Consider the following 27,904-nt stretch of genomic DNA (forward strand, 5'->3'; position numbering starts at 1 on the left):
CTGACAGACCTGAGATTTAAAAAACAAGCGTGGTCCGATCTTACCAGTCATCTCTTGGAGGGGTAGCCTAGGGGTGGGTAAAGGTGCAAAACTCTTCTGGAAGAACATGAGTACTGAGAGATCTCCGGCCAGGAGGGAAGGCTAGGAGTTGCCTGGAGAGGCCTTGCAGCCATTTCCCTTACCTGTGGTACCCCAGGTTGGCTGCAGATCTCTTTGCCAAGCACATGTCTGACCTAAGACTGGCCTTACCACAAATGTTTGTGTTACCAAGGAAACAATGAAATGGGCGTTGAAAGGAAAGGGCAACGGGTAGGAAGAGAACTATTTACAATCTGGTCACTTAAATCACAGGGAAATTTTGGGTAAGTCAGTTATTTCTTTCCTCATTAATAAAAATGAAACACTTAGCTTCTCTGTCTGCTGCAAAAAAAACCTTACAGAATGTTTTGGGGACCCCTGACTGTAGAAGTTTGAGGGTAACCTCTCCAGCCAAGCCCCACCTGAGGGACATCTGAGTCTCCGGCCCAAGAACAGCCTAGCCTGCTCGAAACCAGCTTTGGGCCCAGCTCGCCCAGGGGCAGGCGAACGAATGTTGGAATTGCAAGAGCTTTGCGTTCCGCCCGGGATGGTTAAGGCCACACAGCTCCGAAGAGCAGCAGCGGCAGCCATAGCCCCAAGGGGAAGGGGTTTCGTGAGCGGAAACGGCCCAGGGGCCCAGGGAGGGGCAGCTGGGCCTGCTTGGGGCCGGGCTGGGCTCCCACGGAGGCGGGGCCAACCCCCACCCCAGTGCACAGACCGGGCGGGGCCGAGCCAGCTGAGACCAGGCAACAACTGAGCCCTGACCCTAGCCTGGCGCCAACCTCCAGTGTTCCAGAGGCTTCCACTAGACCACAATTCTCAGGGGCTTGCCCCGGCAGCCTCCCTCCCTGGCTTAGCCTCACCTCCCGCGCTGCGGGCCGTGTCTGGGCCTCCGCGCATAGCACACCGGGAATTGTAGTTTTCTCTTGGCGTGCTCATGCCGGAAAGGGGGGGCGATGGGACTGCGTCTCCCAGAGTGCAGCGGGGCGGGCGAAGGAAGGCAGGGGGGAAGGGACAGTCGGTCGCAGACCGCGCTGGGTTGCCGCCGCCGCTGCCGCCATCGTGCCAGCCCCTCGGGTGAGTGTCGGGGCCAGCACGCCGGGGCGGGGGCTGGGCCGCAGGAGCCGCTCTCCGGGCTGCCGGGAGGCTCCGCTGAGAGTCTCCGGGCGGCCCCTCCCCTCCCCCCCCCCGGCGGCCCGAAGCCGCGCGGGGCCCGGGCCATGTGTCGAGCGCGGCTCCGCCTCCCGCCGGTCCTGTGAGGCGGCGGCCTGGGGGAACGCAGAGAGAGCCAGCCAGGCGCCTATCTGGGCCGTACCGTGCTGGTGGCTGATGCACTGGCCTGCGCCATGGCCGGGCCTTTTTCTCTAGTCGGGACCATCCGGATGGGGCCTTAGGGCCCCGCCCCGTCTAGCCTGGCCCGGCCTGCGCGAGCCCCACAAGCTCTGCAGGCTGGCTAGCGGGCAGACCCCAGTCCCACCTCCTGCTACCCACCTACGAAGGATCCGGGGATGGGCAGCGCCACCCGGCCCGCTCCAGAGTCAGCATGGGTAAGGGCGCCCGCCTGCCGCAGCTGGGGCTTGGGCCCCTCACCCTGTTCCCGACCATAGCCCGGCCGGGGTGTAGGTGAACGCCCCCTGCTTGTCTGCCCCTCGGGAGTGTACGTTTCTTACCGCTCGCTCTGTGGAGCCCGTACTAGAGTTCTCGCAGGGAGGGCAGGGTCAGGGAATATGAGGCGGGAGGGGATTCCACGGGAGACTTTACCCCTGGCTGGGCCTGATGGGGTGAGGCGGCTTCTGGCGGGTAGGCCCAGCCCACGCCCTTCTCTATCAGTGATCAGGCCCCAGCGGCAACTATAGAATTGCCCCGCAGGATGACTTCATAAGAATGGGATGTTAAGGTGGGACTTAATGCACGGGAAAGTAGAATTCAGGCCTGAGGTTCTTGAGCCTAGTGCTAAACCAAAACCTGGGCTGGAAGGGGCCTCTGTGTGGAGCATGTAGATTTCAGACTTTGTAGGGCCCTTCCGAAGCCTGGGCGGCAGAACTAGGGCTGGAAGCTGCAGAAAGTCTGGCTTTCCCTCACTTGCTTGCTCACTTCCCAACAACTGGAGCCGCCTATAAACAGGCAGGAACGTGGTTGCTTTATGAAATTGCCCTTACTGCTGCCATCAGAGACCCTACTGAGTTCTGGGAGAAGGGTTATCTTTGACCAGAAAATACTATCCTGATAGCTTTTGTCAAGGCGCTTCTGATTGAGAGATGGTAAATTTAGGAACCAGTCCAGAGAAGACCTTGGGACTAGGGGAGAGATGGCATGTAAAGCCTTGATTTCTCTGAGCTGCAGTCTTTCCAGAGACTAAAGAAGCAGCTCAGGCCTGGCGCGGTGGCTCACACCTGCAATCCCAGAACTTTGGGAGGCCAAGGCCAGCGGATCACCTGAGGTCAAGAGTTCCAGACCAGCATGGCCAACATGGCGAAAGCGCATCTCTACTAAAAATAAAAAAATTAGCTGGACGTGGTGGTGCATGTTTGTAATGATAGCTACTCAGGAGACTGAGGCAGGAGAATTGCTTGAACCCGGGAGGTGGAGATCGCAGTGAGCTGAGATCACACCACTGCACTCCAGCCTGGGTGACAGGGCAAGACTCTGTCTAAAAAAAAAAAAAAGCTGGGTATGGTGGCACGCACCTGTAAACCCAGCTAGCTACTCGGGAGGTTGAGGCAGGAGAATCGCTTGAATCCGGGAGGCAGAAGTTGCAGTGAGCAGAGAGCATGCCACTGCACTCCAGCCTGGGCAACAGAGCAAGACTCCGTCTCAAAAAAAAAAAAAAAAAAGCAGCAGCTCAGTCTCTGCAGCCCTGGCCTCAGCAGCAAGCAGAATATCAGGGCTCTTAGGAGGGCTGATTGAGACCCAAGGTGAAGAAAGCAACTGCCCCTACATTTTTTTTTCTTCCCCCTTGAGTATTTTCCCATGTAATATTTTTCTGGTCATTTCTGGTCACTTCTTCCAAGTACTCTTTTTTTTTTTTTTTTTTTTGAGACGGAGTCTTGCTCTGCACCCAGGCTGGAGTGCAGTGGCCAGATCTCGGCTCACTGCAAGCTCCGCCTCCCGGGTTCATGCCATTCTCCTACCTCAGCCTCCCGAGTAGCTGGGACTACAGGCGCCCGCCACCTCGCCCGGCTAGTTTTTTGTATTTTTTAGTAGAGACAGGGTTTCACCGTGTTAGCCAGGATGGTCTCGATCTCCTGACCTCGTGATCCACCCGTCTCGGCCTCCCAAAGTGCTGGGATTACAGGCTTGAGCCACCGCGCCCGGCCTCCAAGTACTCTTGACTTAGAAGTTTTCTTGCATATGAATTGCTCTGCCTAGTTATTTTCCCTGGTCAGGAAGAACAGGCAAGGATGCTGCTCAGATCTTATCAAACCCTGCCTTCTCTTTGGATTTAACTTTCCTAGTCCATATTCTGGCCCATGAGGACATGGAAATCAGGTTCATCCAAAAGGGACTACCCACAGGACAATGAGGTGAAATCTAGAACTAGAAGCAGTTATTTCAAGACTCTCCGTAGATTGTCTGGATTGGTACTTTCTAGGACACAGATTTCAGGTGAGCTGGCTTATGGCTCTGGCTTAGTTTGCGTATTTCGTGGCCCTGGGTGGCTTGACCAGGAGAGGTTTTTTTTGTTTTTTTGTTTTTGTTTGTTTCTTTGGAGACAGAGTCTCGCTCCGTCACCCAGACTGGAGTGCTGTGGTGCGATCTCGGCCCACTGCAACCCCTGCCTCCTGGGTTCAAACAATTCTCCTGCCTCAGCCTCCCGAGTAGCTGGAACTACAGGTGCATACCACCACACCTGGCTAATTTCTGTATTTTTATTAGAGATGGGGTTTCACCATATTTGTCAGGCTGGTCGAACTCCTGGCCTCAGGTGATCCACCTGCCTTGGCCTCCTAAAGTGTTGAGATTACAGGCCTGAGCCACCACGCCTGGCCTGTTTTTGTTTTTTTTGAGATAAGATATTGCTTCGCCCTCCAGGTTGGAGTGCAGTGGCTCAGTCGTGGCCGACTGTAGCCTCGACCACCCGGGCTCAAGTAATCCTCCCTTTCAGTCTCCCAAGTAGCTGGGACTACAGGCATGTATTAGTACTCTGGCAAATTTTTTATTTTTTATTTTATTTATTTATTTATTTATTTATTTATTTATTTATTAGACAGAGTCTTGATCTTTCGCCCAGGCTGGAGTGCAATGGCACGATCTCAGCTCACTGCAACCTCCGCCTCCGGGGTTCAAGCGACTCTCCTGCCTCAGCCTCCCGAGTAGCTGGGACTACAGGGGCACGCCACTATGCCTGGCTATTTTTGTAATTTTAATAGAGATGAGGTTTCACCATATTGGTCAGGCTAGTCTTGAACTCCTGACCTCAGGTGATCCACCTGCCTTGGCCACCCCAAAGTGCTGGGATTACAGGCGTGAGCCACTGATCCCAGCCTAATTTTATTTTTATTTTTATTTTTTGTAGTGATGTGATCTCCATATATTGCCCAGGCTGGTCTCAAACTCCTGAGTTCAAGTGATACTCCCACCTCAGCCTCCCAAAGTGCTGGGATTACAGACATGAACAATTGCCCAGTGATCACAAGGGTTTTCTTCAGGGTGAAAAAGATACTTTTCCTTCTCCGAGGTTACTCAAGAGTAGGAGGAATCCAGGTGCCTCCCTCTCATTCCAACCTCTAGAAGTTCCCTGTAACTTCTTTGTCTGAGGTCAGCTAGCCATCGCTAGGCATCCTGATCCTGATAATTTGTTAACGTTTCTGGAACTTGGCAGGCCATCTAGGTCTCAGATATAAGAGAAGTACCCTGAGGTTCTCGGGGATCTATCTGCATCCTCTGTTCATGTAAGGCTGACTTGGAAGTGGGACCTGGCATGCGGTGGTTGGGATTTGGCTGCACAAGGATGAGGCGGGATATCAAGATGCTTCAGTTCTCAATTAGCTCAAAATTATGTCCTTTCATGTGTAGAGGCCTATCTGCCTATCAGTTTTTTTTGAGCCAGAGTCTTGCTCTGTTGCCCAGGCTGGAGTGCAGTGGCGCCATCTTGGCTCACTGCAATCTCCGCCTCCTGGGTTCAAGCGATTCTCCTGCCTCAGCCCCCCGAGTAGCTGGGGTTACAGGTACCTACCACCACACCCGGCTAATTTTTGTATTCTTAGTAGAGATGGGGTTTTACCATATTGGCAAGGCTGGTCTTGAACTCCTGACCTCAAGTGACCCACTCGCCTCGGCTGCCTAAAGTGCTAGGATTATAGGTGTGAGCCACCGCACCTGGCTGAGCCCATCTCTTCTCTCCGAGCCATGTCTTGTTTTATTCTGCTGCCTTTGGAGTTGGTAGTTTGGGAGGGGAAGAATTACTTAAGAGAGACACAGACTAGTCAAGGTGCGGTGACTCACACCTGTAATTCCAGCACTTTGGGAGGCCAAGGCGGGCGGATCAGGAGGTCAGGAGTTCGAGACTAGCCTTGCCAATATAGCGAAACTCTGTTTCTATTAAAAATACAAAAATTAGCCGAGCATGGTGGCGGTTGCCTGTAATCCCAGCTACTTAGGAGGCTGAGGCAGGAGAATTGCTTGAACCCAGGAGGAGGCTGCAGTGAGCCAAGATTGTGCCACTGCACTCCAGCCTGGCAACAGAGTGAGACTGTGTCTCAAAAAATAAAAGGAGACACAGAGTTTTTTTTTTTTAATACTTTAAGTACTAGGGTACATGTTCACAATGTGCAGATTTGTTACATATGTATACATGTGCCATGTTGGTGTGCTGCACCCATTAACTCCTCATTTACGTTAGGTGTATCTCCTAATGCTATCCCTCCCCGCTCCCCCCACCCCACAGCAGGCCCGGTGTTTGATGTTCCCCACCCTGGAGACACAGAATTTTCAAATTTCAGAACTAGGCCGGGCGCAGTGGCTCAAAACGCCTGTAATCCCAACACTTTGGGAGGCTGAGGAGGGTGGACCGCTTGAGGTCAGGAGTTTGAAATCAGCCTGACCAACATGGAGAAACCCTGTCTCTACTAAAAATACAAAAATTAGCTGGGCGTGGTGGTAGATGCCTATAATCCCAGCTACTCTGGAGACTGAGGCAGGAGAATCGCTTGAACCTGGGAGGTAGAGTTTGCAGTGAGCTGAGATGGTGCCAACGTACTCCAGCCTGGGCAACAACAGCGAAACTCTGTCTCGGAAGCCACCTTATATCAAAAATTCTAGGATTCAGCACCAGCTCCGAAGCTGGAGTATTGCTTGAGGCCAGGAGTTCAAAACCAGCCTTGTCAACATTGCAATACCCATTTCTACAAAAGAAAAATAAAAAAATAGCTAGTGTGGTTATGGTGTTGTATACCTGTAGTTTCAGCTGCTCAAGAGGCTGCAGGAGGTCAAGGTTCTGTGAGCTATGATCATGCCACTGCACTGTAGACTGGGGACACTCTACAAGACCCTGTCTCTAAAAAAAAAAAAAAAAAAAAAAGCTAGGATTCCCTTAATGAAACACTGGTATCTTTTTTCTTTTCTTTTTTTTTTTCCACCCAGGCTGGAGTGAAGTGTCACTCTTGCCCAGGCTGGAGTGTAGTGGCACAATCTCGGCTCACTGCAACCCCGGCCCCCCAGGTTCAAGCGTTTCTCCTGTGTCAGCCTCCCGAGTGGCTGGGATTATACCCGCCTGCCATCACACCTGGCTAATTTTTATATTTCTAGTAGAGATGGGGTATTGCCATGTTGGCCATGCTGGTCTCAAACTCCTGACCTCAGGTGATCTGCCCACCTTGGCTTCCCAAAGTGCTGGGTTTAGAAGCGTGAGCCACCGTGCCTGGCCATTTTTTCTTTCTTTCTTTCTATTTATTTATTTATTTATTTATTTAAGACTGAGTTTTGCTCTTGTTGCCCAGGCTGGAGTGCAATGGCGTGATCTTGGCTCACTGCAACCTCCGCCTCCTGGATTCAAGCGATTCTCCTCCCTCAGCCTCCCTAGTAGCTGGGATTACAGGCATGTGCCACCATGCCTGGCTGATTTTATATTTTTAGTAGAAACGGGGTTTCTCCATGTTGGTGAGGCTGGTCTCGAACTCCTGACCTCAGGTAATCCACCCACCTTGGTCTCCCAAAGTGCTGGGATTGCAGGCATGAGCCACCGCGCCTGGCCCTTTTTTCTCTTTTTTTTTTTTTTTTTTTTTTTTTTTTTTTTTTTTTTTTTTTTTTGAGACGGAGTCTCGCTCTGTCGCCCAGCCCAGGCTGGAGTGCAGTGGCGCGATCTCGGCTCACTGCAAGCTCCGCCTCCCGGGTTCACGCCATTCTCCTGCCTCAGCCTCCCGAGTAGCTGGGACTACAGGCGCCCACAACCGCGCCCGGCTAATTTTTTGTAATTTTTAGTAGAGACGGGGTTTCACCGTGGTCTCGATCTCCTGACCTTGTGATCCGCCCGCCTCGGCCTCCCAAAGTGCTGGGATTACAGGCGTGAGCCACCGCGCCCGGCCCCTTTTTTCTCTCTTTTAAAAATTTTTCTTAGTGTACATCAGCAGCCTTTTTTTTTATTTTAATGAGATAGGGTCTCACTCTTTCACCAACAGTGAGACCCTGTCTTTATTTATTTATTTATTTTATTTTATTTATTTATTTTTATTTTTTTTTTGAGATGGAGTCTCCCTCTGTCGCCCAGGCTGGAGTGCAGTGGCGTGATCTCAGCTCACTACAAGCTCCGCCTCCTGGGTTCATGCCATTCTCCTGCCTCAGCCTCTCAAGTAGCTGGGACTCCAAGTGCCCGCCACCACGCCCGACTAATTTTTTGTATTTTTAGTAGAGACGGGGTTTCACCGTGTTAGCCAGGATGGTCTCAATCTTCTGACCTCGTGATCCGCCCACCTCAGCCTCCCAAAGTGCTGGGATTACAGGCGTGAGCCACCGCACCCGGGGCTAGATGCTATCTTTAAAATAAATTAAATAAATAAAAACTAGCCAGATATGGTGGTGGGTGCCTATAGTCCCAGCTACTTGGGAGGTGAGGCAAAAGGATCACTTCAGCCGGGAAGTTCAAGTCTGCAGTGAGGTGTGATTGTGTCACTGCTGAAGTGCAGTGGTGCCATCTCAGCTCACTGCAGCCTTGACCTCCTGGGCTCAAGCAGTCCTCCCACCTCAGCCTCCTGAGTAGCTGGGATTACAGGTGCTCACCATCACGCCCAGCTAATTATTATTATTATTTTTGAGACGGAGTCTCACTCTTGCCCAGGCCAGAGTGCAGTGGCACAATCTCAGCTCACAGCAACCTCTGCCTTCCAGGTTCAAGTGATTCTCCTGTCTCAGCTTCCTGAGTAGTTGGGACTACAGGCTCCCGCCACCATGCTTGGCTAATTTTTGTATTTTTAGTATAGACAGGGTTTCACCACATTGGCCAGGCTGGTCTCGAACTCCTGACCTTGTGGTCCGCCTGCTCAGCCTCCCAAAGTTCTGGGATTACAGGCGTGAGCCATTGCGCCTGGCCACACCTGCTAAGCTTTATATTTTATTTTTTAGTTTTTGTGGAGACAGAAGTCTCACTATCTTGCCCAGGCTGGTCTTGAACTCTGGGCTCAAGTAATCCTCTCAAAGTCCTGGGATTACAGATGTGAGCCACCGTGCCCGGCCAAGTTATACAACTTTTTGTAGAGACGGGATCTCACAGTGTTGCCCAGGCTGGTCTCAGAATTCTTGAGCTCAGGTGATCCTCCTTTCTCAACCTCCCAAGTACTGGGATTATAGGGAACAGCCACCACGCCTTGTCTGTTGTGCGTGACCTTCTTTTTGAGATGGAGTCTCACTCTGTCACCCAGGCTAGAGTGCAGTGGCACGATCTCGGCTCACTGCAACCTCTGCCTCCCGGGTTCAAGCGGTTCTCCTGTCTCAGCCTCTCGAGTAGCTGGGACTACAGGCATGCGCCACCATGCCCAGTTAATTTTTGTATTTTTAGTAGAGATGGGGTTTCACCATGTTGGCTATGATGATCTCGATCTCTTCAACTCTTGGTCTGCCCACCTCGGCCTCCCACAATGCTGGGATTACAGGCATGAGCCACCGCGTGCCTGGCCTGTGCGAGACCTTCTAATTCCCTTCCTGGAGCATGGGTTTGTGGCTTCTGCTCCTTTCACTGAGACCCTCTTATGGTCACTTTTTAATTGTTCCTGTGGTAGTACCCATCAGGGCATCTTCCCAGGCGCCAGACAGGAATTCTCCACAGAGGTGGGAGGTTCAGCAGACCTGGTCAGGGAGGCTCCTTGGATGTTCCTTCAACAGATGGCCGTTGCCTGGGGGCTTACAGAGGGAAGCCGGAGACAGCAGGGACTTTGGAAATACCAATAGTGCTTGTTTTAGAATGCAATTCAGACCGTTTTCCTTGAGGCCTCCGGGACAGAGGAATAGTCCTTTTGGGGTAAGGGGAGTGAATCCAAAAAGTTTTCCACAGAATGGACATTGAAAGTTGGGCATGATTTCTTGGCCGGGCACAAGGCTCACACCTGTAATCCCAGCACTTTGGGAGGCCAAGGTGGGTGGATCATCTGAGGTCAGGAGTTTGAGACCAACCTGGCCAATATGGAAAAACCCCATCTCTACTAAGATTCCAAAAACTTAGCCAGGCATGGTGGCAGGTACATGTAATCCCAGCTACTCGGGAGGCAAGAGAATCGCTTGAACCTGGGAGACTGAGGTTGCGGTGAGCCAAGGTTGTGCCACTGCACTCCACCGTGGGTGACAAAAGGAGGTCTCTGTCTTTAAAAAAAAAAAAAAAAAGTTTGAGCCGAACTATGTGCTGGGTGCTGGGTTTTTTTTGTTTTTTTTTTTAATGTTTAATTAATGTTTTGGTAGGGCATTTGAGAATGATGTTTGTGTGTTTGCAGTTTAGTTTGAGTTGGCTACCCCTTTTCTGGCTTTGAGATTCTGTGATTCTCTCCTCCTTTGATCATGTATGGCAGGAATTCTTAAGTCCCTCCCTCGGGGAGCCAGCAGTGTTTGGATTATCTTTGGGGTGATTTAGGCCATGTAATAATATTCACCCTCTTTTTCCTCACCCTGTCAGCTGGAGTGTGCCCTCCTGGGCAGAATGCTTTGCTTGGGTCTCGGTTTGGCTGGGAACGTGTCTTGGTGGCCAAGGGAGAGGGACACGAGGCCCAGGGTGGCCTGCCTAGTGACCCCAGGGCTCCTACTGCAGGGTGACCAGTGGCCAAGAACTTCTTTTCACTGCCTTGGGCGTTACTCACTTGTTGCTGTACCTGCTGTGTGCCAGCTCCCTAAGCCCCCAGGCTGGAGACAGGGCAGCTATGGGGATGGGGAACTTTCCTCATAAGAGAGGGGTTTCTGGGGTACCTGGGAACTGAGGGCTGTTTGCCCCAGTGTCCTCAGTAAACTGGGGGAATTTTGGGATGTTTGTTTCTTAAAACCTCGAATGATTCCCTCAGAGCCAGTGGGTCTCCCCAGGGCAGAAACTGGAAAGCTTGCTGCCCCAGGAAGGAACTCTGTGTGGAGATACTGGTTCCACTTGCAGGTGGTTTCAGGACTAGGAGAATGAAAATTCTGATGTCTTTAAGGTATAAAGGTGCTTTGACCTGCTGAGTAGGTGCTCAGGTTCTTCCATTCTAAGGCTCATGGAGCTTGCTGATTTCGTAGGGGAAGACAAGGCCTGGGCTGCATTCCTTGCCACCCGATTTTTTTTTTCGGGGGGTGGGGGAAATGAGAATAACTTTATTTCATTGCGGGGAGTGGGCAGACGTCCAGCCTTAGAACTTCTGGAACTGCTTCTTGGTGCCAACGGCCTTGGTGACCTTGAACATGATGAAGTGCACTGTCTTGCTCAGGGGCTGGCACTCACCCACTGTTACGATGTGGCCAATGTGGACGTCCCTGAAGCAGGTGGAGAAGTGTATGGACATGTTCTTGTGTTACCTGATTTTGTCACTTAGGTGCTTTCTGCTACTCCACATTGGCTTTCAGCTGTTCGCATCTTGGCCAGTTTTTTTTTTTTTTTTTTTTTGGAGAGAGTTTCGCTCTGTCGCCCAGGCTGAAGTGCCGTGGTGTGATTTCGGCTCACTGCAACCTCCACCTCCCAGGTTCAAGCAATTATTTGCCTCAGCCTCCTGAGTAGCTGGGATTACAGGCACCCACCACCACGCCTAGCAAATTTTTGTGTGGTTGGTTTTTTTTTTGTTTTTTGTTTTTTTTTTTTTTGAGAGGGAGTCTTACTCTGTCGCCCAGGCTGGAGTGCAGTGGCGCAATCTCGGCTCACTGCAAACTCTGCCTCCTGGGTTCACGCCATTCTCCTGCCTCAGCCTCCCGAGTAGCTGGGACTACAGGTGCCTGCCACCGCGCCCGGCTAATTTTTTGTATTTTCAGTAGAGACGGGGTTTCACCATGTTAGCCAGGATGGTCTCAATCTCCTGACCTCATGATCTGCCCGCTTCAGCCTCCCAAAGTGAAATTTTTGTATTTTTAATAGAGACAGGGTTTCGCCATCTTGGCCAGGCTGGTCTTGAACTCCTGACCTCATGCTCCATCTGCCTCAGTTTCCCAAAGTGCTGGGATTACAGGTGTGGGCCACCACACCCAGCCCAGTTTTGTGTTTTTTTTTTTTTTCTTTTTGAGTTGGAGTTTCGCTCTCATTGCCCAGGCTGGAGTGCAGTGGCACGATCCTGGCTCACTGCAAACTCTACTTCCCGGGTTCAAGCAATTCTCCTGCCTCAGCATCCGGAGTAGCTGGGATTACAGGCACCTGCCACCACGCATGGCCAATTTTTTGTATTTTTAGTAGGGACAGAGTTTCATCATGTTGGCCAGGCTGGTCTTGAACTCCTGACCTTAGGTGATCCACTTGCCTTGGCCTCCCAAAGTGCTGGGTTTACAAGTGTGAGCCACTGTGCCGGCCCCATCTCGGCCAGTTTTGTGAACATTCTAATGCTAGCTATACCAGTGGCTTTTTGTGGTCTTAAATTCTTTCTTAACCTCTTGGAGTCTTTGTTTCCTTGTCTATAAAGTGAAGATAATCATACCAGCTTCACAGGGCTTGTTGTGAGACTCAAGTGAGAGAACACAGAAGTGTTTGACTCACAGGAGGTGTTCCCTCCACCACCCTGTGGACGCCATGGTCATCCCTTTATTCCCGGCTCTTCTCAATCTCAGCGTGTCACAACAGTATTGGCCAGGCCACAGGAGTGGTCCCTTAGGGGTCTCAAGCCCCATTAGGGGAGCCAAGTCCATATTTACCTGACCATCAAGTTCATAGCCTGAGGCTCAGTTCAGGGATGGGAGCTGGGTAGAAGGAATGGGGCCCCAGAGGTCTTCTGAGTCACTGGGGAAAGGGAGGTTGCATATGGAGTAAGTGCAGAGCAGAGACCAGAATGCAGGTCTTGGGATTCAGCTGGGCCAGTCAGGGAAGCCCAGTGGCTATAGAACCCTCCCTGCAGGTAAAAGAGGAGGAAGGAGCCCTTAGGGTGCTGTGGGCACCTAGACCTCAGGTGACAGCCCCAGGAAAGGATTCTGTCCTGGTCAGCCATCTGGGCTGATTTCACTTCATCCTTCAGGCAGGGGAGTGGCGGGCCACACAGGTTCCATTCCTGGTTCTAGGCCTACTCCATGGTGTGGGTGAGATACCTACCTTCTTCCTAGCTGTTGACCTAGTATTCACCTAGGAACCCGTACTAACTCCTAACAGCTGGGTCCTGCTCCATACCCCATCATTTCCTCCTAACATCCTACAATTACTAATGATAGGACAGAGTCAAAGGGTCACATAACAAGGGAGACGTGGAGCAGGCTAGAGGCTAGGTTTTTGAGGGTGTGGCTGTGCCTGCTGTTCAACCACAGCTGTCTGTCACGTCACTTGGACCTTGGGAATGAGAGAGTATTGGGGCTAAGCCCCACTTGCCACATGCTACAGACAGATAGCTGGGTGGACAAGAAATAATTGTTTCCTCACAGCTTGGACAGAAGGTGTGGGTGGAGGGGAAGTGGGTCAGTAGGCCACTTGAGTGAAGTTTGCACAGAACTCACTCCTCCTCCAGAGAAGAAGGACTGGCCTCTCAGCCCAGGCTCTGACACACTCATGCACTTAGTCGACAAATAGTTATTGAGGGCTGGGCCAGGTACCATGGGAACAGGGATGACTAGGGGTGCTTTGTCAAGGAGATAGACCGTAAACAAATACCAAAATGTGACAATGTCATGTAGTGATAAGTGCTAAGAAAACAATACAGGAGGCAAAATGGGTAACTAGACAGCTACTTTATTTATTTATTTATAAATAATTTATTTATAATTAATTAATTTATTAATTTATTTATTAAAATTATTTATTTATTTATAAATAAATAATAAAGACTGACTGTCGCTCAGGGTGGCATGTGGGGCGGCATGATCTCGGCTCACTACAACCTCTGCCTCCCGGGTTCAAGTCATTCTACCACCTCAGCCTCCCAAGTAGCTGGGACTATAGGCACATGTCACCATTTCTGGCTAATTTTTGTATTTTTAGTAGAGACAGGGTTTCACCATGTTGGCCAGGCTGGTCTCGAACTCCTGACCTAAAGTGATCTGCCTGCTCAGCCTCCCAAAGTGCTGGGATTACAGGCATGAGCCACTGTACCTGACCACTAGACAGCTACTTTAGACCGAGCCACTAGACAGCTACTTTAGACTGAGTGGTCAGGGAAGGTGTGAATGAGGAGGTGACATTTGAGCTGGCACATATGTGACACAGGAAGGTCTAGGAAGTAGAGTGGTCCAGTAGAAGGAGCAACAGTTACAACGCCCTGTAGTGAGAACAGACTCAGCATGTTCCAGATGGAGGAAAGTGCCTGGTGCGACTGGAGAGGAGGGGAGGGAGTGGCAAGAGATGAGGTTGGACAGCCAGGAGGGCCAGGTCACCTAGGACAGGACAAGAGGTTGATACTTGAAGACAGGATAAGTGGTTGAGACTGTTCCAGGTGCCATGGGACAGAATGCATAGTAGCACCCCTTGTCAGACCATAAAATCAGTGGGGGACAGTTTTTCCTGAAAGACTAACACCCAGCAGTGTCTTCCTGTCTAGTTGCTGCTGCTCTGCCTTCAGGATTTTTTTTTTTTTGAGACAAGGTCTCGCTGTGTTGCCCAGTCTGGACCTCCCTGGCTCAAGCCATCCTCCCACCTCAGCCTCCTGAGTAACTGGGACTACAGGCATATTCCACTATGTCCAGCTTTTTTTTTTTTTTTTTTTTTTTTTTTTACCTGTAGACATGAGGTCTCACTGTGTTGTCCAGGCTGATCTCGAACTGCTGGGCTTAAGCAGTGCTCCTGCCTTGGACTCCCAAAGTGTCCGAGGGATTACATTTATGATTACGGGTGTGAGCCACCGTACCCTCAAGATACTTTTTGCACTCTGGCTCCAAGGGTTTGTTTTTGTTTTTGTTTGTTTGTTTGTTTGAGACGGAGTCTCGCTCTGTCCCCCAGGCTGGAGTGCAGTGGCGTGATCTCAGCTTACTGCAAGCTCCGCCTCCGGGTTCACACCATTCTCCTGCCTCAGCCTCCCGAGTAGCTGGGACTACAGGCGCCCGTCACCATGCCCGGCTAATTTTTTTGTATTTATAGTAGAGATGGGGTTTCAGCGTGTTCGCCGGGATGGTCTCCATCTCCTGACCTCGTGATCCACCCGCCTCAGCCTCCCAAAGTGCTGGGATTACAGGAGTGAGCCACCACGCCCGGCCATTTGTTTGTTTTTTTGAGACAAAGTCTCACTCTGTTGCCCAGGCTGGAGTGCAGTGGAGCGTTCTTGGCACACTGCCACCTCCACCTCTCGGATTCAAGCAGTTCTCCTGCCTAAGCCTCCCAAGTAGCTGGGATTACAGGCGCGTGCCACCACACCCAGCTGATTTTGTTTTTTCTTTTTCTTTTTTTTTTTGAGATGGAATTTTGTTCTTGTTTCCCAGGCTGAAGTGCAATGGCACAATCTCGGTTCACCGCATCCTCTGCCTCCCGGGTTCAAGCAATGCTCCTGCCTCAGCCTCCCAAGTAGCTGGGATTACAGGCATGTGCCACCATGCCCAGCTAATTTTTTGTATTTTTAGTAGAGATGGGGTTTCTCTATGTTTCCCAGGCTGGTCTGGAACTCCTGACCTCAGGTAATCCACCAGCCTTGGCCTACCAAAGTGTTGGGATTACGGGCCTGAGCCACTGCTTAGGCCTTTTTTTTTTTTTTTTTTTGAGTTGGAGCCTCACTCTGTCACCCAGGCTGGAGTGCAGTGGGGTGTTCTCAGCTCACTGCAGCCTCAGCCTCCCGGGTAGCTGGGATTACAGGTATACCCACCGCGGCCAGCTAATTTAGTTTTATTTTAATTTAATTTAATTTAATTTAATTTTACTTTATCGTATTTTATTTTATCTTATTTTGAGATGGAGTCTCACTCTGTTGCCCAGGCTGGAGCGCAGTGGCACAATCTCCACTCACTGCAAGCTCCGCCTCCTGGGTTCACACCATTCTCCTGCCTCAGCCTCCCAAGTAGCTGGGACTACAGGCGCCCGCCACCACGCCCAGCTAATTTTTTGAATTTTTAGTTGTTCTACCGTGTTAGCCAGGATGGTCTCAATCTCCTGACCTCGTGATCCGCCCACCTCGGCCTTCCAAAGTGCTGGAATTACAGGTATGAGCCACCATGCCCAGCCTGTTTGTTTCTTCTGAGGCAGAGTCTTGCCCTGTCACTCAGGGTGGATTGCAGTGGTAAGTTCACAGCTCACTGTAGCTTTTACCTCCTGGACTCAGGTGATCCTCCCACCTCAGCCTCCTGAGTAGCTGACACTACAGGAGTGAACCACCATGCCTGGCTAATTTTTAGAATTTTTTGTAGATATGAGGCTTTGTTGCTGAGGTGCTTCTAGAACTCCTAGACTCAAGTGATCCTCCTGCTTGGGCCTCCCAAAGTGCTGAGATTACAGATGTGAGCTACCATGCTCTGCCTTGGGCCTGAGGGTTTTAAGCCAGGTTGGCTATCAGTCTCCCTGTTGGAAGAGTCCTTTCTGGGCTGTGCTTCAGGGCTGTGTTTTTGGCCTCCATGATAGCATGTGTGGGGGATAGCCACGACTGGTACCGATTTCAGGGCCCTCACTGCAGGTCATGCAGATCTACTGGCATTCTCTGTGGCTTCAGACACATTAGAATCTTTCTGTGTGCAGTCTGGAAGGAGTGACATGGTCTTCCCAATCACTCTCCTGCCTCGGGCTAGCATCTTTGTCTGCTCTGCTTTGCTGAGATGGTAGAACAGTGTTGTGACTTTGAAGGTTTGAGAAAACTGACATTATCCTCCATGAAAACTCATGTGTTTGGACTTTGGGTTTGATGTGGAACTCTTCTGCCTGAGGCCTTTGTTTGGAGGTGGAAGCCCTGGTTCAGGACTGCCTTGCCCCTTTCTGAGAGAGCCAGGCTCAGAGGAGTGCTCTCACTGATGTGGTCTGTTTGTTTTTGTCTCCAGGCCCAAGTTGTCACTAGGAGTCCTGACTCTGGAGAGGCCTCCAAATCTAGTCAGTCCAATTCCACCACCTATCAGCTGCTGACCTAGAGTGAGTTGGAGTTGGCTAACCTCACTGAATCTCCTTTTGGTCATCTGTAACGTGGGGGTTGACTCACAGGGTGTGGTTACAAACAAGTGCACCTAAGCTCTTTGCACATTTCTATGCCTAATATGCATTGGTGAAGATGAAGTGTTCACAACCAGACACTGTTATTTTGAGTTTTGTTCTTGGAAACACTTAAAATTGGAGGATAAAAATGGGGTTTTTCTGTTGTCTAACGGGATCTCCTGGGTCAGAGGTTTTAACCTGGGATCTATGGCTAAACAGTTGAAAATTATTCACAAGGCTGGGATATCTCTGCCTCTGAGCAAATGTGTTGGGAGAGGGCCACAGTTGCCGAGACATTCTTAGAGGGTCTTTGTGCTCACAGAGACCTAATGGTCAGCGAAGGCTGGTGTTCAGAGGTCATCAGAGTCTTTTCTGCTCCTCAAGGAGCCGGGCCTCAGCCTGCAGACTCTTGGGGTGAAGCAGGAGATGGTGTGGTCAGCGGCCCTCTCACAAGAGCTGTAGGAGAAGCTGTCATGATGGTCAGTTCCCAGTCTAATGTGAGGCTGCCTCTGAGCCCAGGCTTTTTTTGTTTCTTTCCAGCCTATTACTTGTACAGTAAATGTGTTAGAAACAAGATCAGAGCTTGCTGGCTATTTTGGGAAACATCGTCCAGCCTGGCCTGGAGGATGTGAGAAGGGTGGGGATCGCAGGAGGGGACTTGCCTGTGTACCAAACACAGTGAATAGGCTTTCAGTAGGTTCTGTTGTGTCTGTGTATGTAGCTGGATTGATGTAGGAGGGAATGGCTAGAGAGATGGGGATGAGGGTGGAACTTAGGGGGTTTGGCCTTTAAGCCAAAAGCAAGGGTGTTGTAGGGGAGGAGCATGGTCAGCTTTGTGGTTTAGAGCTCAGGGATGCAGAGTTAGCAGAGAAAGAGACGGGCCTTGACCAGAGGACCCAGTGTCAGCACTGATGTACCAGATGAGCTTAGGGCAAGACCCAGCGACATCACTGGATGATGGTGGATTCTGACAATGTGGCTGTTGTGATCACTACGTGGAAATAAACACAAGACGGTGAAGCAGGCCTCAATCCACATAGTTTTGAAGGTTCCTTCTCATTTTCTGGGAGCCCCTGATCTGTCCTATTCCTCAGAGAGCTTACTCTTCCCCACTCTGCCTTGCCCTACCAGGCCAAAGGATCCTTTTCTTCCTTTATTCTTCCACCCCATTTCCTTCTACCACTACTTCAGTCAAGGAGTTTTTGTATCAGAAAGTTATCACAGGCTGGGTGTGGTGGCGCACGCCTATAGTCCCAGCACTTTGTGAGGCCAAGCTGGGCGGATCACTTGAGCTCAGGAGTTTGAGACCAGTTTGAGCAATATGGCGAAGCCCGGTCTCTGTAGAAAACACAAAAGGGAGCCAGGCGTGGTGGTGCTTGCCTGGAGTCTCATCTCCCTGGGAGGCTGAAGTGGGAGGATTGCTTGAGTCCTGGAGGTTGAGGCTACAGGGAGCTGAGATGGCACCACTGTACCCTGACCTGGGGGACAGAGGGAGACACCCTTTTCATGCCCCAAGACATTTGCTGGTGCTGTTTCTTCTGGTTGGCATATCCTTTCTGAGGACTGCCCAACTTTGCTGTGAGCCAAGGGTAGAAGGAGACATGGCCCTTATCATTCCTCCAGCTTTTCCCCTACCCTCAGAGCTCTTAGGCACTGGGTATGGCACCTTGGAAGCTGCAGCAAGGTCAGGGCATGTTGAGTGACTAAGCATAGCAAATGCTAGGGTGGAAGGGGCAGAAATGCCAGGGGCGGGAGCTGTGCTCTGCCTTAGGTCCTCTAAGTTTGTGTGTGGGTACAGCCAGAGTCTGACCCCTTGGAAATGTGACCAAGACCACAGTGAAGACTAGATGATGGTCCTGTGCTTTCCCCACTTGTTGATTTGTTTCTTGGCAGAATGAACTAGGATACACCTTGTGTTCCTGTGTGGCAGGCATGACTGGATCCAAGCTTTCTCCCCTGCTTGCTTTAGATTTTCCTGGACATTTCTTAGTCATCCCAGCACTAAGCTTCTATTTTTAGTGCCACTACCTCCTAGGGGACCTAAAATAAAGCTGGCTTAGCTTCCTGGTCCCTCATTGGCTTGAGTGTTGGTCATAGAGTGGAGGATTGGCTGTGTTGTCACTCTTCCCCTACATAATTCCTCCCCACTGGCTCCTCTGGCTTTGGGTGAGGTCACAAGGACTGGAGTGAGCTAGCATTTACCATGTTGAGCTGAGGGCTTTATCACGTTCCCTTAGAGAAGCTTCACAACCACTGGCACTGTCAGGTTGCCATCCCCATCTTACAGTGGAGGAGGCTGAGGCCCTAAGAAGGGCAGTGACTTGCATCAGATCCCACCACTGCGAATGCTTGTCTGCTGGGATAGAACCCACGTCCTCACTGCTTTGGTTCAGAGTCCTATTATCAGGACAGAGGGGATGGGCTCCTCTACAGTCGGGGCCAACCACAGAACAACACGTGGGTCTGCAGTCAGGGGATCTGCAGCGAGATGTGGGCTTCCCTACTTGGAAGAAGCCTAGCAAAGCCCAAGCGACTCTCCCATCTGGGGCTTGGGTTTTCCATCCAGTATCCTTGCAGCCATGGTTTCTAGTTGGGAAGGGGCCTCCCCTCTCTCTCAGAGACCCAAGAGAGACAGCTCCTTAGGGTGAAGGCAATGCTGGGATGAGGGGATATGAAGTGATGACATGTTTCCCCTCACAGCCTTCAGCCCTGCTTTCCACAACCCTCAGCTTTCCCTCTGATCCTTGAACTCATGTCCCCAGTTCTGAAGTGGGTAGGAGTTACTCCAGTCAATGAAGAAATATCCTAGAAAGGGCCAGGTCAGGTATCACCTGGCCTCGGGGAAGTAAACTGCCCCCATGAGACTAAGGGGTCACTTGCTGTTTTTGTCAGAAGAGGGGCCTTGACTGGGTGCAGTGACTCATGCCTGTAATCCCAGCACTTTGGGAGGCCAAGGTGGGTGGATCATCTGAGGTCTAGAGTTCGAGACCAGCCTGGCCAACACGGTGAAATCCAATTTCTACTAAAAATACAAATCAGCTGGGTATGTTGGAGGGCGCCTGTAATCCCAGCTACTCCCGAGGCTGAGGCAGGAGAATCCCTTGAACCCGGGGAGCAGAGGTTGCAGTGAGCCAAGATCGTGCCATTGCACTCCAGCCTGGGCAACAAGAGTGAAACTCCATCTCAAAAAAAAAAGAAGAAGAAGAGGGGCCTTGAGAATCTGCCCCCATCCTCATTGGGTCTTCTTCCATCTGTCAGCATAGCCCTGGGACAGTGTTGGGTGCCTGAGCGCTGTAATACAAAATAGTACACACACACAGATATCAGTTGTTCTGGGCTGTAAAGTGGGAAGAACAGCAATAACTCTGACCTTGCAGTTTGTTGAGAGGATTACATGGAAAGATATTGGAAGAGTGCTTAACTCCTCCCATAAGGACCCTCCCCTTACTGGGCTTTCAAGGGCCTGCTCTGACCTTACTTTGTTGTAGATCCACCCTCAGCATCCCTCCTGTGTGCTCCACGACCCTGTCATCTATGTGTCTCATCAACCAAGAACTCAAAGGAAAAGCTGGGTCTGGTCCACCTCTGGGCTCCCAGCACTGGTCTGACTTGGGAGGGGTCTCCTGCCAGTTCCCCAGGGCCTCTCCGTGTACTCTGAGAGAACAGATCTCAGCAAAGGACTCCAGGAAGGCCAGTGAGGGGTGGGGGTCAGTGGCTGGTCACCTACTTTTGTGGTACCAATGCTTCCCTCCTGGTCTCATTGGTCTTGCAGGTCTCCGTGAGGCCGGGTGACGCTCCAGAATGGGAGACAAGCCAATTTGGGAGCAGATTGGATCCAGCTTCATTCAACATTACTACCAGTTATTTGATAATGATAGAACCCAACTAGGCGCAATTTACGTAAGTTTCCAGCTCTAGGGCCAGAATAGGACCTAAGGGAATCAATCTGGATGTTGGGCGAGTATGTCCAGTTCACAAGTTTTGGCAGCCCTATCTGGACTGGCTACACCTCTGTATCTGAGCTTTTGTCCATGGGACGGGTCTGAGGCCTGGCCCAACTAACTACCTGGTCTATACTTTTCCTTTTGTCAACTTCCCACAAGAGTGGGAATCCTGCTATTCTGGGCAGGGTATTCTGGACTTGCCATTCCATGTGGCCAGCACTTGTCATGGCACATGGTTTTGGGTTGGGCAGCAATAGGCAGAGGTTAGGGCTCATGGTGCCCTCTGGAGGCAGCAGCCATGAGCATCCTCAGTGCAAAGCTAAGCTCTCCTGGAGGCCTGGGGTCCAGCTTCCTTTTGGATCCAAAGCTCCTGAATGCTCATGGGAAACAAATGGGGTTAGCCCAAGGGAGGCTGATATGTCATTTGACAAACCCTTCTATGCAGGCATTGTTGACTGCTCCTTTTTTGAGATGGAGTCTTGCTCTTTCTCTTTTTTTTTTTTTTTTTTTTTTTTTTTTGAGATGGAGTCTCGCTCTGTCGCCCAGGCTGGAGTGCAGTGGCTGGATCTCAGCTCACTGCAAGCTCCGCCTCCCGGGTTTACGCCATTCTCCTGCCTCAGCCTCCCGAGTAGCTGGGACTACAGGCGCCTGCCACCTCGCCCGGCTAAGTTTTTGTATTTTTAGTAGAGACGGGGTTTCACTGTGTTAGCCAGGATGGTCTCGATCTCCTGACCTCGTGATCCACCCGTCTCGGCCTCCCAAAGTGCTGGGATTACAGGCTTGAGCCACCGCACCCAGCCATTCTTTCACTGGGCTGCAGTGTAATGGCTCGATCTCAGCTCACTGCAACCTCTGCCTCCTGGGTTCAAGTGATTCTCCTGCCTCAGTCTCCTGAGTAGCTGGGATTACAGGTGCCTGCCACCATGGCCAGTTAATTTTTTTTTTTTTTTTTTTTCTTTTTTGAGACAGAGTCTTGCTCTGTCACCCAGGCTGGGGTGCAGTGGCCGGATCTCAGCTCACTGCAAGCTCCGCCTCCCGGGTTTAGACCATTCTCCTGCCTCAGCCTCCCGAGTAGCTGGGACTACAGGCGCCCGCCACCTCGCCCGGCTAGTTTTTTTTGTATTTTTTAGTAGAGACGGGGTTTCACCGTGTTAGCCAGGATGGTCTCGATCTCCTGACCTCGTGATCCGCCCGTCTCGGCCTCCCAAAGTGCTGGGATTACAGGCTTGAGCCACCGTGCCCGGCCTGGCCAGTTAATTTTTTGTATTTTTAGTAGAGACGGGGTTTCACCAGGCCAGGCTGGTCTCGAACTCCTGACCTCATGATCCACCCACCTTGGCCTCCCAAAATGCTGGGATTACAGGCGTGAGCCACCACTCCCGGTGTTTGCTGCTCTTATAGTGGTGTTCATATACACCAAGAACTAATTGTACTTGATTCTGCCTGAGATTCAGTCACAAAAGTGTGATTGATCAGGCAGGTGATCCTGATGGGAGTGATAGGAGTAATCCAGGCACAGTCTCAGAGCCTGACTGGGCTGAGTGTCCATAGTCTTCCGTGTCTGTCTCCAGAAAGTCAGGGTCCATTCAGAAATTTTGGAAAAAATAAAGAAATCTTATTAGTGGAAGACCAATTCCAGCACAGATATTATTTGATTGTCATTATCATAGTAGAGTTTTTTGTTGTTGTTGTTGTTGTTTTTTGAGACAGAGTCTCACTCTGTCACCAAGGCTGGAGTGCAGTGCGGTGATCTCGGCTCACTGCAGCCTCTGCCTCCTGGATTCAAGCGATTCTTGTGCCTCAACCTCAGGAGTAGCTGAGACTACAGGCATGCACCACCAAGCCTAATTTTTTTTTTCTTTTTTTTTTTGAGATGTAGTCTCACTCTGTCGCCCAGGCTGGAGTGCAGTGGCGCAATCTCGGCTCACTGCAACGTCTGCCTCCTGGGTTCAAGCTATTCTTCTGTCTCAGCCTCCCAAGTATTTGGGACTACAGGCACATGTCACCACGCCTGGCTAATTTTTGTATTTTTTAGTAAGAGATGGGGTTTCACCATGTTAGCCAGGCTGGTCTTGAACTCCTGACCTCAGGTGATTCGCTCGCCTCAGCTTCCCAAAGTGCTGGGATTACAGGCATGAGCCACCGCGTCCGGCTACGCCTAATTTTTGTATTTTTAGTAGAGGTGACATTTCACCATGTTGGCTAGGCTGGTCTCCAACTCCTGACCTCAGGTGATCCGCCTGCCTTGGCCTCCCAAAGTACTAGGATTTACAGGTGTGAGTTACCATGCCCAGCATAGAGTTTTTGAAAACTTGAAGTGATCTGACCTGAGATCCTGGCAATTCTGCCTCATTATCTCTCTTTTTTTTTTTTTTTTTGTGGGGGCGGGGGGGGTGGAGTCTCACTCTGTCACCCAGGCTGTACTGCATTTGTGCAATTTTGGCTCACTGCATCCTCCGCCTCCCAGCTTCAAGCAATTCTCATGCCTCAGCCTCCCAAGTAGCTGGGGTTACAGGTGCGCACCACCATGCCCAGCTAATTTTTATATTTTTAGGAGATGGGGTTTCACCATGTTGGCCAGACTGGTCTGGAATGCCTGACCTCAAGTGATCTGCCCACTTTGACCTCCCAAAGTGCTGGGATTACAGGTGTGAACCACTGGCCTCATTATCTCTTTTTTTTTTTTTTTTTTTTTTTGAGACAGAGTCTTGCTCTGTCGCCTAGGCTGGAGTGCAGTGGCGCCATCTTGGCCCACTGCAAGCTCTGTCCCCTGGGTTCATGCCATTCTCCTGCCTCAACCTCCCAAGTAGCTGGGACTACAGGCGCCCGCCACCATGCCCGGCTAATTTTTTGTATTTTTAGTAGAGATGGGGTTTCACCATGTTAGCCAGGATGGTCTCGATCTCCTGACCTCGTGATCCACCCGCCTTGGCCTTCCGAAGTGCTGGGATTACAAGCGTGAGCCACTGTGCCCAGCCTGGCCTCATTATCTCTTAGAGCAGGCCTGAGCCAGAGAGTTAGGAAGGTCCTAAAATAACAATTTATATTTATTATTTCATAATATTCAGCACATTACCCCTTTGAAGGTTAGGAAACTAAGACTCAGAGAAATAACTTACTAATATCACAGCTAGTAAGTAGCAGAGGTCCTTTTGAGTTCTGCCCTTGAAGGCTGTGGAAGGGAAGATTTGAGGTGGAACTAAGCTAAGTGGGTTACATGTGAGATATTGCTTCTTGGTGGTAGGGAGGGTCCCAGACTAGGCCTTGGGAGGCCTTTATCTGTCAGCCTGTATCTCTCCCTGACCCCAGGGGTATCCAGAAGGCTAGCTAGAAGGTCCACAGTAGAACTGAGCCTGGGCCGTGGAAGGTGATGAATGTGGAATTTTTCCAAGTTATTTCTGATGACTTCTTTTTTTTTTTTTGAGATGGAGTCTCACTCTGTCACCCAGGCTGGAGGGCAGTGGCGCAATTTTGGCTCACTACAACCTCCCCTTCCCAGGTTCAAGCGATTCTCCTGCCTCAGCCTCCTGAGTAGCTGGGATTACAGGCGTGCGCCACCACGCCCAGATAATTTGTGTATTTTTTAGTAGAGCTGGGGTTTCACCATGTTGGTCAGGCTGGTCTTGATCTCCTGACCTTGTGATCTGCCTGCCTTGGCCTCCCAAAGTTCTGGGATTACAGTCATGAGCCACCGTGCCTGGCCATATTTCCGACACCTTTTGGGGACTGACACCACACAGCAGGATGGCTGAGCTCAGGCCACATATAGCCCTCCCGGGCCTATGCATATCAGTGGCCGTATGACTTCTTAAATACAAATGGGAAGTATATTTTATTAAATAGTCTTTCAGAGCCTGGGTCCATGGGACAATGGGGTATACTTGAAGATGCTGACAGTGTAATGTTTGGAGGTTATACTCAGTCTCCCTCTTTAGACAGGGAAACTGAAGTGTGGGCACACTTCTCCAAGCAAGACCCTTTTCAGAGTCTTTCCAGGGCCTTAGAGATACCTGTACTCTGAGGTCCCAACCCTGGGGTTTCCTCTGCATTTTTCAGATTGACGCGTCATGCCTTACGTGGGAAGGACAACAGTTCCAGGGGAAAGCTGCCATTGTGGAGAAGTTGTCTGTAAGTAGGGATGAAAGCCAGGGTGCAGGTGGCTCCTTTCCCACCTCTTCGGGCCTTGGTTCTCCCACCTCCCACTCTCTCTCTTGCAGAGCCTTCCGTTCCAGAAAATCCAGCACAGCATCACCGCGCAGGACCATCAGCCCACTCCAGATAGCTGCATCATCAGCATGGTTGTGGGCCAGCTTAAGGTAATGGTGCTGTCGCAGTGGTAGGGAGGGGTGGGCAGGCAGAGGAGAGTCTTGTGTCCCTGCTTTCCCTGTGGATGTGGCCGGCTTATCTAGGGACACCCAGACAAAGTGACTGTCTAGAGCTGCGTAGTTCAGTATGCTAGCCATTATCCACATATAGGTGGCAATTTTTAAGTTACATTAATTAAGATTAAAACATACTTCTTTGGCTATACTAGCCATATAGAACATTTTTGTGACTGCAGAAAGTCCTATTGGCAGACACTGGTCTAGAGCCTTTATCTGGAAAAGCGAGAAGTATTGGAGCAGGATGGGACTGGGGTGCCAAGCCACTAGGCTCCCACCTGCCCCAAGGTCAAGGTGGACAGGCCAGCTGGGTGTTGAGAGGCAGTCCACTACTGCAGCCCTTGCTACCACTCCTCAGGCTGGCTGCTGGCTCCTCACCTGCTGAGCAAAGCAGATTCGTGGAACTCTCTCTTTCTCTTTCTTTCTTTCTTTCTCTCTCTCTCTTTTCTTTTCTTTTCTTTTTCTTTCTTTCTTTCTTTCTTTCTTTCTTTTTCTTTCTTTCTTTCTTTCTTTCTTCTCTTTCTATTTCTTCTCTTTCTATTCTCTTTCTTTGTTTCTTTCTTCTCTTTCTTTCTCTTTTTCTTTTTTTTTTTTTTTTTTTGAAGACAGAGTCTCTCTCTTGTTGCTCAGGCTGGAGTGCAGTGGCACAATCTCAGCTCACTGCACCTCTACCTCCCGGGTTCAAGCGATTCTCCAGCCTCAGCTTCCTGAGTAGCTGGGATTACAGCCGCCTGCCACCATGCCCAGCTAATTTTTTGTATTTTTAGTAGAGACAGGGTTTCACCATGTTGGCCAGGCTAGTCTTCAACTCCTTGACCTCAGGTGATCCACCCGCCTTGGCCTCCCAAACTGCTGGGATTATAGGCATGAGCCACCGCCCAGCCTGGAACTCCTATTTCTCTTTGCATTTTCCTTTCTCCTTCTCAAGACCTGTTATTCTCAGAGACTTCCTGTGGTCCCGCAGACCTGCCAGGAACTCTCCAAGGACCTGCTGTGCTTCAGCCTATTAAAGCCAGATTCTGGGCCAGGCGCAGTGGTTCATGCCTGTAATCCCAGCACTTTGGGAGGCCGAGGCAGGTAGATCACCTGAGGTCAGGAGTTCGGGACCAGCCTGACCAACATGGAGAAACCCTGTCTCTACTAAAAATACAAAATTAGCCAGGTGTGGTGGCACATGCCTGTAATCCCAGCTACTCGGGAGGCTGTGGCAGGAGAATTGCTTGAACTCAGGAGGCGGAGGTTGTGGTGAGCCGAGATTGCACCATTGCACTCTAGCCTGGGCAATGAGAGCGAAACTCTGGCTCTAAATAAATAAATAAATAAATAAAGCAAGCCAGATTCTGTTTCCAAAAACACCCTTCTTCCCAAAAATAGCAGGACAAATTGGCTGCCCCTTGGCCTGGGCTTGTGTCTCACAATAACATGGTCACATGCTCGCTCTCTCTAGCCTAGCTGGGACAGGGCTTCCTGAGTCCAGAGTGGGTGTGTAGGTGGTCCTGTGGGCCTCTGCAGTGGACGCAGAGGCACCTGCTTTCTGGCCTGGACTTTCCTGTGTCAGTTTATCCTGCCTGTCCAAGATGTCTTGCTCAGTGCCTGCGCCTGAAGAGGGACAGAATTCAGGAGGTCTCTGTAGGGAGTTCATTGCTCACTTTCTCAGGCAAAGGTAGTAAACACTGCTCCTTCCCACCTGGCTTCATGTTCTTCCTGGTGATTCTGTCCAATTTGGAGCTCCCAAACAACTGATTTGCCTCCTTGATGACGATAATTCCCAGAAAGCAGGTGATGTTAGAGACAGTGCTGGTTAGCTAGGCTCCTGTTTCAACTAGGCCTCATCCTAGTTTTCTGCAGTTTGGCTGCAGGTTTCTTGCCTTTTTTTTCATCTCAAATACTGTTTATTACATGACAGGAAACATCATCAGATGGTGAACCTATGTTTTCAATATTGTTTGCAGGTTTTTTTGATACGCTAAGTACTTGGTAAATACTATGGGATTAATTTCAAAATTGTGATCACTTGTGCCTGGAGGTATGTGCTTGGAGGCAGGTACATCCTCTGTCTTTGCTATAGCTAAGGGTGAATTATTGTGCAGTTTAAGCACACATAGCAGTAGGCGTGGCTGATTGTTGACCTCCATGTGCCCAGGGCCTTGTTTCATACATTATATCAATTCACATTCACAAGTACCCCTTGGCTATACTGGGATTTGAGTTCAGGACAGTAGGGCCTGATCCTAAAGTCCACATTTTTTTGCCCTATTCTCCTACCACTGAATTATCTTCCTGTTTCTTGATCCCCTTACTGAATCCTCTTCTCTCTCCTCACAGGCGGATGAAGACCCCATCATGGGGTTCCACCAGATGTTCCTATTAAAGAACATCAACGATGCTTGGGTTTGCACCAATGACATGTTCAGGCTCGCCCTGCACAACTTCGGCTGACCTCCTCTCAACTAGGCACTCATGCTGTTTCCTCCTCCCTCCTCTTCCCAATACTATTCCCACTCCTCCAGATGCTCCAAATATCATGCACAAATGAGCAGGGCCGCGGCGGGAGTGGGCGCAGTGCGCTGCTGCCACCGAGGTGTTGTGCATGATGTTTGGACACTAGACTAGTTGCATCTGATGGGAGAAATTTGTGTTGTACCAGCGCATGCCTTGGAAAGACTTAAGTAATGCAAAAGGTTGTCCTTTTTTTTTTTTTTTTTTTTTTTTTAATCTACTGACAAGTTGCTCTAGTAACCCAAAGAAGTGAAGGAGAAAGCAGCTGCCTCACCGCCCAGACATTGATTTGTTCAGATGTTTCAATGCCTCATGATACAATAAAACCACAAAAATTTTCTTAACAGTTT

At 50.5% G+C, this 27,904-nt stretch overlaps 1 protein-coding gene across 3 annotated transcripts; it reads left to right on the forward strand.

Annotated features, from left to right (window-relative positions):
* The first annotated feature begins 1,041 nt into the window (after positions 1-1,041).
* LOC105491404 (nuclear transport factor 2) lies at positions 1,042-27,900 on the forward strand. Of its 3 annotated transcripts, none has more exons than XM_011757780.3 (5): positions 1,042-1,155; positions 20,502-20,629; positions 24,730-24,801; positions 24,891-24,989; positions 27,381-27,900. In XM_011757780.3, exons 2-5 carry the CDS (start codon positions 20,531-20,533, stop codon positions 27,492-27,494), a joined length of 384 nt encoding a protein of 127 aa, XP_011756082.1. In that variant the 5' UTR covers positions 1,042-1,155; positions 20,502-20,530; the 3' UTR covers positions 27,495-27,900. The 3 variants fall into 3 exon arrangements, with proteins under 3 accessions (XP_011756082.1, XP_011756083.1, XP_011756084.1); XM_011757781.3 differs by lacking the exon at positions 1,042-1,155 and adding an exon at positions 1,355-1,625; XM_011757782.3 differs by lacking the exon at positions 1,042-1,155 and adding an exon at positions 16,650-16,669.
* The last annotated feature ends 4 nt before the right edge of the window (positions 27,901-27,904 follow it).

The sequence above is a fragment of the Macaca nemestrina genome, chromosome 18, assembly GCF_043159975.1.
Source record: "Macaca nemestrina isolate mMacNem1 chromosome 18, mMacNem.hap1, whole genome shotgun sequence".
NCBI classification, from domain to species: domain Eukaryota; kingdom Metazoa; phylum Chordata; class Mammalia; order Primates; family Cercopithecidae; genus Macaca; species Macaca nemestrina.

Coding starts and splice junctions, on each gene's coding strand:
- LOC105491404 (XM_011757780.3), top strand. CDS start 20,531: ATGGGAGACAAGCCAATTTGGGAGCAGATTGGATCCAGCTTCATTCAA. Junction 20,630..24,729: donor CCCAACTAGGCGCAATTTAC/GTAAGTTTCCAG, acceptor TGCATTTTTCAG/ATTGACGCGTCATGCCTTAC. Junction 24,802..24,890: donor CCATTGTGGAGAAGTTGTCT/GTAAGTAGGGAT, acceptor TCTCTCTTGCAG/AGCCTTCCGTTCCAGAAAAT.